At 34.2% G+C, this 19,665-nt stretch overlaps 1 protein-coding gene across 2 annotated transcripts in view; it reads right to left on the reverse strand.

Annotated features, from left to right (window-relative positions):
- Positions 1-19,665, reverse strand: part of LOC149785097 (lipoxygenase homology domain-containing protein 1-like) — a 225,905-nt gene that overhangs the window by 104,558 nt on the left and 101,682 nt on the right. For both annotated transcript variants that reach the window (XM_089978857.1, XM_089978855.1), the window contains exons 15-19: positions 16,776-17,029; positions 14,564-14,696; positions 10,842-10,996; positions 6,650-6,807; positions 2,774-2,847 (exon numbers count right to left, since the gene is read on the reverse strand). In XM_089978857.1, the coding sequence (XP_089834983.1) occupies positions 2,774-2,847; positions 6,650-6,807; positions 10,842-10,996; positions 14,564-14,696; positions 16,776-17,029 (774 nt within the window). The remainder of the gene's footprint in view (positions 1-2,773; positions 2,848-6,649; positions 6,808-10,841; positions 10,997-14,563; positions 14,697-16,775; positions 17,030-19,665) is intronic.

Here is a 19,665-nt window from a genome sequence, read left to right on the forward strand (position 1 = left end):
CTTTCATAAACAAATCAAGACATATTTCTTAGTGCTATAAAGATATAAATACAGTTGGTATTAAAATAAAAAACAAGTGATATTTTACCATCACATATCAGGTTGTGAGAAATAACTACATGGTTCATATTTTGTTACAACTTTAAATTCATGTCAAGCTTGCCAATGACAACCATAAAAGTGGTAACCCATCAACTATAATGAATTTGCAGTAATACGAATTGAAAACTGAACATTTTACCGATTTCCTAAATTATATATATTTTTCTCAATATTAATTACATACAGTCTGCAAATAAATCTAACTTCCACTGGTTACATGCACATTTTCACATAATCAGTGCCATGCATGCAGCAACAAAAATTAAATATCTGCACAATACAATAGAATGGGAACATAAGAGCATTTGAGGGTGAGAATAAGCAATTTAAATATTAAGATAAAAGAGAACTTACTCTCAGAGGCTAATAATATAAAGAATTGACATCAAAATCTAAATATGAGAAGAATAAAAAAGCATAATAAATCTAACAAATATGAGAGCATAATGGGGAGAATATTTTAAATGCACTCGTTGATTGCTGCAAAGAAAGGTTACAAAATGGGAAATTTTCATATACTGATGCTCTATTGGGTGAAAATCATTTCCAGGAATTCAAGATGAAACTCTTTCTTCCTTTAACTGCTGAGTGATGAAACCATCTATGATAGTCTTCAGTGATAAATTTTTTTCTTCAAATTAGCTGCCTTGGTAAATATACTGCATGTAACTTGGCAACATTTTCATTTAAGAGAAATAAAAAATAATTAAAAGTATTGTGATGAAAACCCCATGTCATAATCCTCATCCATTCAGGATAAGTTGAGACCAAAAGATTTGTATGACTGTCATCATGGCAGCCATATTGGATGTGTGATTGGCACCATTTTCATTTAGGACCAATTAGATATCATAATAAGCTACTGGTTAAAACCCATTGCTGATATAGCCTTCAATCTGGAAGGAGTAGAGATAACAATATTTTCAAGATATGAATCTCTGTTCCAGAGTAGCAAGAAATATTTTCAAGATGGCTGCTGTGGTGGCCATATTGGACACTAGATCAGTACCATTTTTTATTTAAGACCAAATACACATCATAGGAAACCTCATGTTGACATGATCATCCATTCAGGAAGAGTAGCAATAGGATTTTCAAAATGACTACTGTGTGGTAGCCATATGCAATGTCAGATTGGCACCATCCAGGAGGAGTAGTGATTAAGATTTTCAAGATGGATACCAAGATTTTCAAGATGGCTGTCATGGTGGCCACATTATGTCACATTGGCACCATATTTATTTAGGACCAACTAGATACAATCAGAAGTCTCTTAGTGAAAATCCGTTGTAGATATGACCAGCCACTTAGGAAATGTAGTGATAATATGATTTTCAAGATGGCTGCCATGGTGGCCATATTGGATGTCACTTTTGCACCATTTTCATTTAGGACCAACTAGACATCATAAGAAGTCTTTTAGTGAAAAAACCACCATGTTGATATGACCAACCAAGCAGAAGATGCAGTGATAACAAAATTTTCAAGATGACTGCTATGGTGGCCATATTGGATGTCCAAGCAATACCATTTTCTTTTACGACCAAATAGACCATGGGATAAATGTGTGTGTACAGTTTCATGGCAATAATCTAAGTAGTTTAGAAGGAGTAGCGATAACAAATTTGTGCTAATGGACAGATGAACAATGGACAACAGACCAAACCATATGCTCTTCTGGTCTATAATCGGCAGAGTTAAAAATCTAAAAATCACTGATCTTTGTATTGTGTACCATGACAAAATGCTAATTACACTAATAACTGACATCTTTCATATAACTGTGGTTCGACTTATTCACTTGTTTATTTGTTGATGACTCCCTAGTCATTGATCAAACACTAAACTTTTCATGAAATGCTGACAGGTAAAAGGAGTGGAATGCAGTGTGCTCAGAAAAAAACTGAGGACAGCTTGGAAGATCATTAGAGTAGCAAAAGTCAAAATAGTGTGGTATTTTAGACTAAATTCATTATTATTAGAAAGCAAAAAGAATGAATATAGAACTACATCAAAAGGATAGATTTAACTAGAGGTATGAATGATTTTAATATTAAAGGGATAGAAGAAAATGAAGGCAATGGGAGATTATAACATCCTGATTAAACAAATGTTATGGCATGCTAATTTAGCATATTATGAAGTACATTTTGAATATAGTAGTAGAATGGTGTAGTATAAGTTGCATCAATACAGGTGACACTCGCTTTACACCAATTCAATTTATGCGCTTTTATTTTTTATGCTATTTACAATGAATTTGCACCACTTGGCTCATTTTTATGCTGTTGCTTGCACCATGTGCTGTGACTTGCACACAGCTCACTTACATATTATATGTATTAATTTGTTTGAAAATTAGGCATAAATAATCATTACTTGAAAGCTTAGAAGTATGATTTGCCCAAGAACTTCCTTAATTTACAAGCACCCTATGGGAAAATTACTTTGATTTATGCCATCTTTTATACCATAACCTTATGGGAAAATTACTTTGATTTATGCCATCTTTTATACCATAACCTTAGGAATGCATCTATGGTGTAAATCAAGTGTCACCGATACATTAAATTTCAGAAAGAAGGTGCAAAATGTGATGGTTTTGCAAGAGATAGAACAATTTTTAATAAATGACAAAGGTTTACTAAACAAAATGATATGTTGAACTTACTTGTAAGCATTTGTGAACCAGAAGCAGTTATCTCCCTTTCAATTAAACCATCATCTTCATCTGTTGCTAGCCATCTTTAATAAGAAATTAAAATAAGTGCAAAATAAACAACTTTCTATGAATGAATTTTTAAATCTGTTCTTGTAAATATTCATACAAAATAGCTTTGTACACTAGCTGCATGGCCAATTATTTGATGCCTTGTAATTGTTAGAGATCTATTTCCCTAATCAAAGTAATCAACCAACTTGGAAGTTTTTGGACTGATGCTAAAAATCTCGATTAGAATATACAAGAAAAACTTTGTTGTCCATTCCCAGATTCCTTACTGACTACTGGCCTTGACAAGTCTTTTTAATACTCACTTTTTTGTGCAGAATGGAAACAATAATCTGCACATAGTTTTATTCGTTTGTTAAAAAGACACTATGGTCTTTACCTACCCATCATTTACAGCATAAGCAAACATGTAGATTTTTCAAGCACTGTGCTATGAGCAACATTTACGAAAATGACACATATCAACATAATGGAGGGCAATGGACAACTTTTATTTGAGATTCACCCGTCATAAACTATGTATAGCTCATGTGCGTCCAATGCATAAGTGGATCATTCCACTTCATCTGGGTGATTATTATATATGAGGGATACCACACTCCAAAGATGGGTCCGATGTTCTCAGGCACATTTGTGGAGTTTTCACTCAAAGTATTCTGCAAAGCATACAGAACATGCCAATTTATACAATATTTGAAGTGACCATATGAAATCTTCCAGTCATAAATGGGTGATTGAAGGGCAACTTTGGCCACTTTACCTTCTCTTTTACTACCATTAATAAGAACACGACAAGGTAGCCAACAATACAGAATATTTTTTCCAGATTTTATAAGCAGATAAGCTGCTGTTTAAATCTGATATATTAATGTGTTTTCAAATCTAAAGTTCTGCAAGGCGTTCAGTGTTGAAAGGGAATCTGAAAAGATGTTGAAATTTGTTTCTTGGTAGGTTTTGATGTAGTTCAAAGATATAAGTATGACTTTAATTTATGCTGTAAAGCTGAAAATTTAATCTGGTAACCAGTTAAGATGGTATCATGAAATGCTGCAACAGTAACCGCAACCTTTTATCCATCTTTTGAACCATCTACATATAAGGATACATGGCCACAATAGGAGGCTTTGATTTTATTGAACTTATTCTGAAAATGAGAGGACTGATAGAGCCCTTTTTTGTAATAACCAAGCTGGACTAGGGAGTGGACAATTTTGCAGTATTGGCTAGACTAAGTTTTGCTGCTTCTTTTTGTATGAGGGACTTTCTGAAGGGGAAGTTATAAATGCTCCCAGACAGAGTTTAAGTCCATGATTAGGCATCGGATCAAGCATCTGTAAAATTATATTTGAGCTGATCCATACACCACTGAACTACAGTTAGGGTTGAATGGTAAAATGTGCTGTCTACATTTTTTTGTGGCAAATGAGTTAGCGTCATATTTAAATGCAACAATAAATATGCCGTCATTGAAATCCATGTTTGCAGAATCTGTATCAAAGACATGCATGCTGAGGCACTGTTGGCAGTGCTCAAAGAAAAATTTTCTCAGATGCAAGCCCAGGGCTGATGACTTTCAAAAAAAATCACATGCCTGGACTCATATTTCACAAGCTCTGACTCAAATTCCATGTGCCCAAAAGGCCCTTCTTTTAAAACTATTATTTGTCACACAACATGGCAACTGATGTACTTTAAATATGAACAGGAAGAAACATAATTATATTAAACTGACTTTTGCGTTTATTCAGATTTCAAAATATATCACTTAACGCAATGTTTTCCTCCAGGTACTGATGTCAACCATTGTCAAACTGCTCTATCAAGGTCCTCCTTACTCAATAATGAGCAGTGCTGATGTTCATTAGCATCTTAAGTATGTCTTGCTTTATACAGCTTCTGTTTACACTTGTGATGTTGTTCATAGGACCCTCTTAATATGTTTAACTAGTGTTGTGTCACTTTCTCAAGTGTTTTTTATGAAACCATTTTATTTATCAGTCTTTCCTTTATATCTCACCTCTGCAAAAGACAGGTGACTTTTATTCAAAGACTCAAAAACCATCATGGACCACCTATGATCAATTTATTACTTATAACACCTCAGAAAACATCTCATATTTGACCTCAATTTTCCAGATTAAAACAATAAGGTAATCAATTAACAGCTTGTTGTGTATACATGATAGCCTTAGTTTGATTACTCAGCCATGTATCACTGCACCAGTTGCAAGGGCTGATGTAATAGTTTTGGTTCTCTGTTGACTGGTTCACACTGCTGTTGTAAATGCATGGAATGAATGCATGAAAATGTTTTTCTTTCTTTTTTGTTTCTTTTTTCAATTTTGAAAAGTTCTGTTAAATTTAAAAAGCAGTATATTTGAACTGTACAACAATATTTTTGGCATACACTAATTATAGATAATCCAGTCAATCCATTCCCTATTCATGGGTCACAAGCTTTGCTTTGTACTGGAAGTTTACAGCTTTCTATAGGTAAGGGGCAAACATAGAAATAAATATTAATAATTTACAAGTCTTTCAAAAGTTTGAAAATAAAATTGCACATTTCATCAGTGTAACTGAAGCTTTAAATGCAAATTAATTTTTTTTTTACAAGCCCAATGGGCACCTTGCTTAGAAACAGCGGGGCCCAATCTGATTTAGAGTGGCACTAGGCATCAGGCTATTGGATGTTTTGTGCACTGGTATGCACCTTTATAGCTGGACATAGTCTCCTTTTTCTGATTGTTCCTTTTTCAGATCTAGTCAAAATAATGTTCCCTGACTTGGAAATCACACAACAGTACTCATACAAAATGACAAAAACTACTCATATAGTGACCCAATCTCTGGGTCATCTTTGGGTTAAGAAAGTCAAAGACATGTACCACAATGAAAACTTTCATTCTCATTGAAAATCCAACCTCTTTTGAAGTCAAAACTCCTGACTAAATTTTACAAATCTCCAGATTTGTCCTAAACTGACTGTTCTGTGCATGTATGCAGCTGTCAGATTAGATTTACAGAGACTGAAATATTTCCCAATCTGCCTTATTCAATTCTGGTCAAGTCCTCAAAGTTTGAGTCTATTACTTCTTAAATAAAGTGTAAAGGTGTTACTACCAGAAGTCATCACCAACTTTGCAACAAAAGTTAAGGAAACGAAATGAATTGCATATAGTCAGATATAAAGACAAGCAGGATTCTGTGGCCAATGTAATACCATACCATAAACTCACACAGCCTTTGACCAGGTAAGCTAAAAATGGAATAAATTTAGTTCAAGTAGACAAACATTTGTATTGAAAGTATTTAACATATTGAACATAGCTTCTATTGGTACTTGCTTGCTGATGGTAAAAGGTACTAGAAAACCAAATATGGTATCATAAGCCACCTTCATTCAATTCTATTCTCCGAAACAGCTTAATTTCAGCACTGAAAATTAGATTTAGAACAGTCTCTTGAAATCACATGATAGTGGTGGAGAAACACAGAACAGAAGATCCATGACAGATAAAGAGACCATGTGTTTGTTGTTTTTCATCACTTTGGATACAAACCTATGAAGGACAAACTCAAAGATGGTGGGATCAGCTGATTGCAATGTCTTGGCTGCAAACAGTGCTATGATGTATGTTAAATAACTTTTTAAATTATTTAATATTGTTGATGCTGCCATCATTAACACTGTTATCACTTTTGGAAAAGTAATACCTATGAACTGCTATGATACTGTAGACAAGACTAAAACAGATTAGGATACTTAACAGAAATAAATCACACGCAATAATTCTTTTCTGTAGATCCACATACCTGTTGCATGTAAATTCTGTGTCATACTCTGGGTGCCCCATCTGTTTGACAACAACCTTTCCCAGGAACCAACCTGCTCCAACTCCCTTCCCATCATGGCCAATTCTTATCTTCTTCAGCTTCAGCAGTGACACTGCCTCAATCTCAAATTCATCCATCTGAAAGGGAAGATGGGTTTTGCAATACTCAATGATGATGGTGGTGATACCTGAGTAAGATCAAAATAGTTAAATTACAGGAATGGTGAGCAATTTGCACACATAAAGATACTCCCTCATCTCCTGCATTCTTCCTCCAGCAGGCTCAGGGATGTAGACGAGGCCTAAATTATTCCCTGCATATTGTAAGAGGTGACTAATGGGGATGTCCTTTACGCCCTGGAATGCATTACATGATATATCAGCTGAGAAGGTTTTAAACTTTTTAAAAAGTGCAGCTTTTAGAAAAAAATGTCAGACTGCATTTTAAGGATTTCACTCTTTCTGCCTGTCTTAGAGCACCTGCCTCGGATGCAGGAGGTCACAGATATGAACCCTGGCTGATGTCAAAGACATAAAAATAGTACTAGCAGCTGCCTCGCTTGGCGCTCAGCTCTAAGAGGTTCGATAGTGTTAGGACTGGTTGGCCTGTTGTCTGGATAATGTGACTGGATGAGACATGATGCTAAATGTCTGCAGCATGATGCCCCAGTGCTAGACATCACTATAAGCTGCCACAATGCAGACAATGAAGCGATATGAATAAAACTGTTAAAGCTACATTAAAAATCCAAATAACACACACCTTTCTGCCCATCTCTTTATTCAGTGCACCTTTCTGGGATACCTAAAATTAGTGAGAACTATATACAGTGTGACCCTGCTATAACATGGTAGTTGGGAACCATAGACCCTGACTGTGTTATAGACCAAACCTTGTTATAAGCAACCAGGTCAGTTAGCTGAAGAAAATGATGCATTTTCGCCCCAAAATTTTTTTGGGGGGGCGAGGTTTACGTAATAAATGCAGGCGCACAAATATGTGCTTCATTAGCACAGTTACCATCTTAAATTGATGCATATTAAATGAGAAATACACCTGTAGTGAAACCAGAGAAGGCATATATATTTTACTTTATTCAGAGAACCACGCATTGGTACATATACTTGTATACTGTTTATATATACATGCCTAATGTATTGTATGAATAGAGTATCAACACCATGCACTCACCTGCAAATCTCATCATATACATTGAATCCACAATACAAGTGATTCCATCGAAAATATGTATACACACAGCTTTAAAATATTCATTAATTTTGTCATAGGTCAAACAGGTTTGAATTCAGTGGGAAAAAATAGCACAGTTACATAACAAATGATGAAGCACATTTGCTTTCAGTATGCCCCAAGTCAGTAACAATTAGTTTGCGTTTTAAGCTAACATTGGTAGCGTTCATAAGCATTAACTTTTTTCCTGCAAAAAGTAAACTTTCATGGCACAGTAAACATGTTCCAGTCACTTTGGAAAATGAAACAATCCATCAGATTCCACTGCTATTATTTAAGTTTGGCACAGACTTCCTATGAAGACAGGTTCTTTGTTTTAATTGAAGACTGCAGTCAGCTTTCTTTGATGAAGGGTGCATGCGTTATTGAAGTCACCGCTAAAAGACAGCTTTGGAGAACCAAACAAATGCCCATTTCTTATTTGTGGTGGCAACATCAAAAAATTATACTGCATGATTAGACTGATTTTTTTCCCATTTGCTAAGCACGTTTTCATAACATCTGGTTCTTCAAAGGTAATCTGTTTTCTTTGAAATTTCAGCAAACTATTTTAGCTGGATACATTTTTAAAAAGGAATTGCCGTCATTTGGTCAATTGTAGTTACTGTTCCTCCCTGCCTACTGAATAGGCCAACATCTAATATCTTGTTTTGGGTTGTTTTTGCTTGTTTTTTTTTTTTTTTTTTACATTTGTGGTAGTGGAGTGATTCTGCCTTCCATGCATGCATCAGAAATTTAAAAAAGGGTCAAAGGACAATAGACACGCAGGTGTTCTGGTCTGATGACAGGGATTACTACAGAAAATGTGAGTGTTCTGAAGGATTTAATTCTGAGTGAAAAGAAGAGGAATTTTACTTACCATCCACACACAAATGTCAGTCTATGTAAATATATTAATTACTAGCGAGCAGCCAAAAATCCTATGAAAGATAGTTTATGAGCTAATGACTTGTCTAGTTGATCTCCACTACCAGAAATGTCAGAAGAAAAAAAATAAATAAAAAAACAGATATCTCACAACATACACTACTCATGCTAGATGTCAAGATAAGCGAATTATGATATAACAAAGCACTGTTAAGACGGTTTGTTAATATCAACAAAGAATTTGTTCATGTAACAATAGATAAATTTCAGTGCATTTTTACATCAAGTTTTTGTCTTCCTTTCATAGGGCCTTTGAATTTCTCCACTTCAAACCAATGGTTGTATATACAAGTTTAAACAGAACAACAATGTCACCAATAAAAAAAATCGGCCAGACAGTATATTTTGCTGCCAATAAGAAAAAAATCACAATTTATGACATTGGCGAAGCCCTGTGTGATCCCTGAATAAACTTTTTACACGTTATTTTTCGTACTTTTACAAAGAGAAAAATATTTTTTCGTGCAATGCCACAATTGTCTTGTATTATTCATATGCGATATCTTCCCAAAAATAATAATAAACTTTGTATGTTTTTTTGTACTTTTAAGAAATAATTTTTTTTGTGTATGAAAAAAATACATCCATATGAAATTTCGGGAGCCAAACCACGACTGTGTTATAACGAAGCATACTATAGCAGGGTCACACTGTAGCTAGGATTGTTCAAATGTACCATTAAACCCCCTACATATACATATCTCTACCCTTACCACAGGATGGAGATAAATCTAGAGTCAAATAAGTGCATAACTCTCAAAAATAACGTGAGTACCTTGACTGGTAAAAAGGCATATCTTCTGATGTTAACTGTAATATGTACTTAGTTTTATAGCAATTCACTGACAACTGCAAGAGTAGTTACACTGACAAAGTTTAGCTATATATTACATCCACTCGAAAATGAAAATGGGTAATACCGCTTCAAAAAATAACTGAAGCTCAAAGATTTGGCAATATGTTTACCGTTAGATGATGACCATACCATGTACAAATTTAATAGTTCTCCACAAAGTTACTTAAAAACAACATGTTCACATGAGTCTGTCTTAAATTGCATTCTGCTGCAAGACAATAAAACAAAAACTCAAGCAAATATTACAGAGCATAATGATTTCTTAATACATGTATGAACATCTTCAGAATGATAACCATGACACATACAAAGTTTCATGGTGATCCAGTGAAAACTGTTTCATGCACAATATTTTGTCATATTCAACAAACCAAGATTTAAGTAAACAAGGGCAACAACTCTGCACAGAGACGTGTTGATATGTACATCTTTATATGATGGCCATAATATATAGCAAGTTTCAGTACAATCCATCAAAAACTGTGGGGCTAATTGCATTAATAAGATTCTATTGGACACAGCATTACCAGCAATACAAAAAGGGCAGTAACTCTTAACAAAAATTGTCAGATGAAAGTGATTTGTCCATATGTGCATTATTGGATAATATTTACCAAATGTCATTGTAATCCATCAAAAACTAGTTGTGCTCACAAACTGTGATAGATGGAATGATGACTGGACACAATGGACTCTTATATACCCCATCAATAATGACATGGGGATATAATAAAGTAGGTCACAGTGATCTATATACCATTGGTACAAAATACTGAGAAGAGAAATAAAAAAATAGAAAATTGCTGATTTATAATGAACAAGGAAACAAAATAAATCCAGACAACTGGAATAATATTTAAAATTCTCATATCTGTGAAATGGTTCAATCTTGTTTTTGAAGTTTATATGAATGAATGTAAACTCAGAAATTTATGGAGACAATAAATATTCTTATCTTAAACCAAAAGAATCAATTAATATAAATAACTCAATTAAAAACTGACCTTGCTCAACATTAAGAACAAAAGTATGACAGATCTATAAACATTTGTCCCTATGAACCATCTTTATTCCTCAGTCAATTGAATTGAATCTCCTTAATAATATTTGTTCAAAATAATTTTTATCTTATCTTACCTTTCCAGATTCAAATTTGTCCTTATTTGTCTTGGATCTAGTGAGGTACCTAATTCCAGTGTCTCCCCTTTCTCCAAATATGTTGATGTAAACATTAGCATTTGTACCAGCCTTGAATTTCTTCCCTGTGTACACCTGTACCAAATATTTCTCGACTGAAACAAAGAATAAAGGAAAAATCATTGTTTTGTTTTTTAATCACTAATTGATACAAAATATTTACAACTGAGAAAATACATAATGTCTAAAGTAAATATCTTTATCTCTCTCCCAATACATTATATAGTGACAGATTACCTGTTATCATTACATTGCTCAATTTGCCAGCCAGCTGGGAGGATGAAGGTCAACAAAAAAAGCTGTCAAGTTAACATACCCTTTCTTGTCAGCTCTGTGCTCAACTGAGATCTTGTTAAAAAAAAACAACTGGACCTGATGCATAAATGCTTTTACTCTAGTATGACATTGATTGAAGGTAGAATGAAGAGAAGGTTGAGTGAGACCACCAGATGATAGCTTTCATTACATATCCAGAAAACGATTAGGAAAGGCCCAAGATGCAGCAATAGCCATAAGCTCAGGGGCTTGGATTCTCATGAAAGATCTCTCTCATCGAGAGACTGATAATATTTTTTGATATTCAAAACAATCCAAACATCAAAGATGCCTTTTAGAGTGAGAAAAAGATAGTGTTGACTCTTTCTTTTCCTTCTGACTTAGCAAAGTAGAGTCATAAAGTACTCACTGGGCAATGGAGCTTATCTTCATCATCCCAGCACAGATATGACTAAAACTAATTTCAAATGGAACTGGGGTTTCCAAAGGGAGAGTATAAGAGTTTGATAACACACATCTTTAAATGTCAATTTTTCACCTTATATGGATCTATATAGTAATTCCTTTGTAAGGTAATTATTTTTACACCCCCTGAGAAATACATACAGTAAAACTTAATGTTAAGGTACAAGGTCATTTTTGGACAAGATCAATCTGAAGGTGTGATCCACTACAAACTGGATTAAATGTCATGAGTTATGATGTCACAATGATAGCTACACATGTTGAAAAAAAAAGTATACTACCCAATAATTTGATGATTAGACCTGATGTGTTCTATTCTTGATACAGTTTAGTACCTGACCACCATTGCAAAAGTCCATAGAAATCAATAATTTTCATTAGGAAGTTTCCTGATGATAGTTAAGGTACAGAGATTCAATAATCAGGACCAAATAGACTTTGGGTAAACTATATTAATATAAAATTAAGAACAAAATTTAATATTTTAGATGAGTAAATGCACCTACAAGTCCACACTGACATATACTTAAGTTGATTTCTTGGCAAGAAAATAATGGTGGCAAAGAAGAAAAACTGTATCAGTTACAACTGAACCATTAACAACCCTCTTCCACAAAGAAGGCATGAATTGAACTCCTTCTCACTGACACTAGGAAGGGAATAAAAACTATTTTACCTCTAAGATTTTCGAAGGAATGTTCACTCAAGTTTCATCAGGAGGTTTAGATAACCGCCCAAAAAATATTAACGGTGCCACCTAAGCATTAACAAGAAAGAGACTGGTCTCTGAAGCTCAAAGTACCTATCAGTTCTGAAAGATGGTCTGACCCACTGGTTGAGCCCAAAGAAATAGAAAGATGTGTGTGTGTGTGTCTGTGTGTGATTTGGATTTTAACATAGCTTTAAAAAAATTTTTAGTCATATTGCTACAATGTCTGCAGTGTGGCAGTTTATAGTGATGTCTAGCACTGGGGCATCATGCGGCAGACATGTAGCATGATGTCCCATCCAGTCGCATTATCCTGACACCAGGCTGACCAGATGACAAGCCCAAAGAAAACTTAAGAATACTCTTTAGGTCTGCCCAATAACACTTAACTGTGGATGCTGAAGCCTTTTTCTTTTTAAAAAAAGAAAAAGAAAACAAATCTGCAGCTGTAGTTTAAGGGGGACAGACAAGATCGATATGTTTCCTACTGCATCAATTAAAGAATTTTTTTACTTGACATTGCAAACCTTGTAAGTTGATGGTCTTCTAGCCTGAGTAATACGGGTGGCATCCTAGCTGAAAAATTTATTGGCAGATAGATCATTTAACAGGAGTTAGGCATGAATGTGGAGAATCTGAAGATTGTTGTGCAGGAAGGACCCTCTGCTGTGACAGCAGGTCACTCCTTGGCACTAATTCCCTGGGCTCAGCTACCTGCAGATCAAGGAAGTTGTTGAACCAGGACTATTGGGGCCACAGGGGAGCTATCAAGGTGAAGCAGGATTATGAACTCCTGATTCTATAAAACATTTCAGGGATTATTCTGAAAGATGGGAAGGCATAGACATAAAATTTGTGAGACATAAAGAGGGAGCTTGTTGTTCAGCCTCACAGCAAACACATCCGTGACTGGCTTCCCCCACAGTTATAAAAGCATCTCTGCTACTGACTGATGAAGGGACCATTCTGTGAAAACCACCAGATCCTGTCTGGACAGGCTCTCCACCAGAATATTTTTCTTACCCAGAATGTGTTGGACTCAGACAGTGATCTCTTCAAAGACTGCCCAAAGCAGGAAGTTACAGACTTCCAAGCAAAGAGAAGGGGTATGAGTACCCTCTTACATCTGACGTGTGCTATGCTCGAGCTGGTGTCCATGATGGCCATGACACATTTATGTAGTTGACACTTTTAAGCTAAGCTAGGGGATCAATGATTTATAAAAGCTTCCAATTCTGTACAATGCTTTCCACCTGAGATAATTACATTGTTTTGTAATCTATATAGTTGGTAAAGTTGGTAGCCACTGGTTCTCTTGATATATGGAGTTAGTGTACTCTGTCACTGTGACATATCCATAATACTATGACATGAACTACTTACAAAGCTTGAAGATACTGATGTTACTGATTGTCATAAGAAATGACCAATGCCTCTCTAACAAAATTAATTTTGTTTTCAACCTGGATCACAAAAAAATGGACATTTTTGCAGCATTCAAAAAATGAAATTACTGAGTACTGGTTTACATCAGGACCTGAAGAAAGCACTGATGTCAATCAAATGAAATCAAATCAAAACTGTACATAAATTTTCTTAAAGTACAATAATGTGAGATGTCAAAATAATGGCAAAAAGAAACATGGCCCTATTGGACAGATGGATTTTGGATTGGGGCAAGTGAATTTTTTAAAAGCCACTTGCCATTTTCCTGTGCCTGAAAAAAAAAATTCTTTGAGCGTGGCTACCACTGGTTACTAATTTGTGATAAAATACAAAGAAGCACTGATTCCTTAGATAGGTACAATAACCTCTCAAATTTAACTACAAAGGACACAAACATAAATAATGTAAAGAACGGGGAGAAAAGACATTAACAGTAATTAACACACAAAAAAATATTTACATCTGACCATAGATAAACCAAAGGACTACTTATATGATGAAAAATGTTAATCACTGTGAAACAGTTAAGAACTACAAGTTAAGTCAAAGGATACAAAGGATGATATTCCAAATGACAGAAGCTGTCAGACTGATGGTCAGATGAACAAGAGTAACACTGATCATGCTGAAACATAAGTTTTTTCTTTTTCTTTCCAGCATGATTACAAGAACCAAATATGGACAAGGGGGAATATCTAAAATGCTACTTTACCTTTATGAAAATGTTCATTAAACAGTATTTTATAGGCACATATTAACTAGATACCTGGTAAAGGCTTCTTGATGCCTGGTCCAGAGGCTGGCAACTCCCTGACACAGCTGCCATCATCTTCACCTTCAGCTAGCCATCTGTTACAGGGGAATGTATAACGCTCTTTCTTGTCATTCTCCATCTCAATCTGAAATAAGAACAATTTCATTGTATGAAAACCCTCAAAAAGAAATATAGTGTTCCCTCACTATAAAGCACCACAGTCTAACATGATCCCAGATTGAACATAGGTCTATAGGGCCCCAGGTGGCTGCATGGTCTAAAATGCTTACCTTTACTGATTGCTGCCATCTCACCTCTGTCTGCTCTGGTTCGAGTCTCAGTCTCAGCAAATATGGATATGTGAGAAAGCTGCCAGTAGCTTCTCTTGGGTTGCTGATTTAACCCCAAAACAACAGAAACAACAACAATATAGGTATAATCATGAATCCCATTACACTGGGTGAATTTGTTTTGATGTTAAATTAATTACATAATAAATTTCACTTGGTTTAAGTTTTTGGTTTATAATCATTCAGTATCAGGTCTGGACAAGTTTAATAAAGTCAGCATGACCCAGGCACACAAGCTGACCAGAAAATTTAACTTGCCCTTGGGAAATCTGAGCTTGCCCCAAAATATGACACTATCACAATGAAAGTTAAAAAAATAAGGTAAAATATAATATGGGATGTTTTTTGAACTTATGTTATATTCATTTTTGAAATAAAATGGATAATTTTGTCTCTTTTTATTATTTATTTGCAAATTACAAAATTATGCCAAGAATTAAAGTTATAAAAGATATGTCTATTAGTACATGTCAATAGATATGTAGACAAGAAAAAATGAAGGGTCTGAATTGATAGATGGAAAACAAAATGGAAAACAAAATGCCTAGATACGTAGTACAGCAAAGAAAGAAAGAAAGAAAGAAAGAAAGAATGAAGGATAGACAGACAGACAGATAGACAGACAGACAGGATAGATACAGAAATATGCTAACGGACTTGCCTACTGAGCTAAATCAACAATAATGAAAGCTTTTATAGGAAATGAAAGTGATTTTGTAATGGTTATGTACTGATACAACTCAATGATTTGAAAACACTTTTGTATCCATGTAATTAATTTGCCATAAAGCCAGTATGTATCAGTCTCTTGTAAGCTACCACATAAATCATAGATGATAAACACCACTAGCGGGTTATGTTTCAATATCCTGATAACAATTCAAGATAAATCTATGTGTGAGTGAGACTGACCTTGACAATGACTACAGCATGGAAGTGGACAGACTTTGACAGAATATCATGTTAAATAAAGGATGAATGAAACTACAGGCATTTGTGTAATAGAAGCATGGGGTCCATATAAATGCTAAATAAAAGTACTGATACATGTATTGCGAAAATCTCAAAGAATATAAAATTTGCAGAACATATAATATTAGGAATTAAACACTATCTTTCTCATTTTTTTTAAAAATTGCCCTTCAGCAATTATATTGACAACATGAGTTTCTTGAGTCAGTTTAAGTTTGTCTTGGGCACTGGGAAGGTGGATTCGTCCAGCAATGAATATAATGTAATTTCACATAAAAATATACCCTACCATAATGTGTTGTTTTATGAAACATAATCCTCATTATATCACTGTGATTATAACTTACTCACATATAAAAGTCATACTCTTGTTAGAAATAAGCACATGTAACTTCCTTGAAGATTAAAGATGCATTCATAGGACATGGTTAGCACCATAAATAACATGAACACAAATTTTCAATTAAAATTGTTTTGAGAATGACTACATGTTGTCTCAGAAATTCATTTTGTCAAATACTGTATCTAAAAAGCTAACTACAATTAATTTTGCAACTATGTAGAGGTGGAAGTGATTTTTTCACTTTAATAGGTGTGTTTTAATTTATAGTGCCTAAACAAGTTTCTCAAGTACACCAAACTTTTACAAGATAAAGTCTGTGAAAAGGATAACCTATCAAGATTCTTTACCATTTCATTATACTCTTATGTCTATAATAGAAAGATATTGCCGTGGCCAAATAAAACTTTCCAAGAAGAATCTCAGTGAAATTGTACGATAATATCATTAAAAAGACCTTATATCTAAGAATTCTCTCATTTATTTACAATATGAATATGCTTTTTTACAGAGAAAGATATTTATCCCAACTGATTCCACAGAACTGATATTTTTCTCTTACCTTGTCTAAATGCCAGCCAGCAAACCTGCCACTGTTGTCATGGTAAACTCGTAGCTTGTAAGGATTGCCAACATCATCGAGGCTGACCTTGAACTGATCAATATGTCCTTGTTCAAATGGGTTTCCTTTGTTATCAAGAGGAACTTCTTCTGTTTTACCCTTGCCCATGTTGCCATAAAGACATATATAAACTTTGGAGTCTGTACCAGCAAGCTTTGTATCACTTGTTTTCACCCACACCAACCATGTGACCTCTAACAAAAAAATGTAAAAATTGGGATACAATTCACATGGTATCTTCAAAAGCAATAGGATAACTTTACATATTTCAAAGTAAGTTTTGATAAAAAATACAAACAACAAGTATGATGCTCTTCTGACAGAAAAAAATGTGCAGCAATTCACAAAAAGTCCATCGCTTTTATTTTTTAATTGATGAATAAAGAAATCATCTCAACTATTCTTTAATACTCCAACATACTAAATTTGGTTAACCAAAAATATTTTATTATATTTCTGAGTTTATAAGATATTGTTATGAATATTTAATTTGTATTGAATGTTTGTTTTTGTTCATGATTATAGATTATGATTATAAGGGTCATTTTGTAAACAAATATTAGATTGCTATTGTTTGTCTACGATTGTTGATACAGTTTATATGTTTTCCATGTTCTTTACTAAAATTTAAGTGAAAAGTCTGACCTTGTTTACAACTTAATAGGTTCTGGAAATGAACTTTTGACCCTCATCTTTGTTGTCTCAATGTGTCTTAGGTTTTTATGTTGTTTACATCAGAATTATTTATTCTTATCTTAACACCTGGAACACGTCATAACTTGAGAGGATTTATTTAAATGATTCATTGGAATTACAAAGTGCTCATTATTACTTTTGGACTAAATCACTATTTTGGAATTAGTGTGAATTCATTTAGAGACATTTCAGATTGTATCATTATGATAAATCAAGGCTATTTCTACATTAGCACATCTGAGACTACTGACACATCAACACATTCAAGACTGAGATTCATTTGGAACACTGGTGGAATTCACTTGGAATACTCTATACCTTTGGACTTGTGATTAAACTTTTAGTACTTTTTTGTGATTTGATTCACAATACTGTAAGTTCTTTTTAATTTTTCACTTTGTATTCAAGGGAAATAAATTATTTGTTGAATTTTACTAAGCTTGGTGCTTTTTGCTCTTTTCTGTTACTAAGTTTAAAACCATTGAATTGTAACATCATATGCAGTACAAAATAGGCATGGCCCTTGATATGGAATGTAAAATCATGGATAAATCATTTAACTCATTTCAGATATGGTCAAGATATATCCACATTTTAAGTTTGTTAAAATCCAGAATTAATATTGTTACTGAACTGGCATCATTTAAGGTATTCTTAAGATATACCTACAAACTGGGTTTGATAAAAATCCAGTAAGAATTAGTGTGTTAACATGCTCACAGGCCATACAGAGAGACCTCTGACCTTAAAATCAATGTCAGAGTGCTGACTATGAACTTGTTAAATGAAAAAAGAATGAAATAAAATGTGTGGTTAAAATTCATCTGTATGTGCATGAGCTGCTGTGCTCATAAGACCAGAGAAGTACAAATGTGCAAGCAGTGATTTCTGACCTGACATCAACTTCAAGAGGAAGGGCCTAAAAAATTTGTTCTTGACACTGTTCCTAGCCCATAAGGACATTACATAATATCAAAATCAAACCCTCTTTCATATCTTAAGTGCAAGTCATCTACAAATATTAATCAATATACAAGGTCTAGAACAAAAGCTATTATGAAAAATAATAAAAATGATTTTCTTCTTTCAGACATTGTGACCATGACCACTGACCATTTGATTCCATAGTAATTTGATTTTATTCTTACCAAACGTTACTGAATAATAAGTTATTCACAAACTTTGGTGTTGGTACATGGTTGAGAACTAAAACTTTGTTTCAGAAACCATATTTCTTCTTCTAGTCATGGTGACCTTTTCTTTTGAAATTTTCATCCCTTATATTCTTACACACAAAAATAAGTACATACAACATTTATGCTACAGTCTAAGGGAAGACCAAGTAAAATTTCAGAGATCATCTTAAGGGTCCCGAAAATAGGATTCAGCCACATTCTCCCTCAAGTCAAACTTCTCCCCAGTTGATGCTCCCACTTCTCTTGAAATGCCAACCACCACAAGTTGATATCTGCAATGATCTTGTAGATACCCTTGCTCTTGTTTTCTGCCTAGTATTTAAAGGGATTTGCAAAAAGGAACTGAAATTTTGGAATTATTATGGCACTAAGCCAGCAACACCAGCACTGTTATTGCTCTCTTTCTTTTTAATAACCAAACATTAAATGAAAAAATTGATTGAAATGACAATTCAAAAAGAATCCTCGGAGGTCACACTGCCTGTTCAGGAAGTAGGGTTGTTTGCCTATTTCTCTGCAGAACAGTTTTTATCAAGAAGCAACATTTTGGTCCAACCCTTGATTTTACCCTTCTGTAATATAAGCAACCTGGCCTCACTGCACATGTCAAGAGTAGTAGTCAATCAATTTGGGAAAAATAAAAAGTACGTATTGATGTTTGTAATTTCCAAAAGGGGTTTCAAATTCGAAGTTCCAAGTGAATACTTCAAACTGAAATTATCAGTTGTGTTTTTTAGAAGTTAGGATAAGGATGACCGAATTAGTCCCAATTTAAAGCAGCTTCAGTAAGGTGTTGAGACTAGGATTTACCAAGAGCAGGACAGCAGATTATGACCTTAGTTTGGTAATTACTGATGGTCAGGTATGATAAGCCTTGTTTGAGTTCAGTTTTGTTCCAGTTATCAGCTTATTCAAAGAAAAGAACCAAAGTTGTTGCT

The sequence above is a fragment of the Sinohyriopsis cumingii genome, chromosome 13 (genome assembly GCF_028554795.1).
Source record: "Sinohyriopsis cumingii isolate HCF-2022 chromosome 13, ASM2855479v2, whole genome shotgun sequence".
NCBI classification, from domain to species: Eukaryota; Metazoa; Mollusca; class Bivalvia; order Unionida; family Unionidae; genus Sinohyriopsis; species Sinohyriopsis cumingii.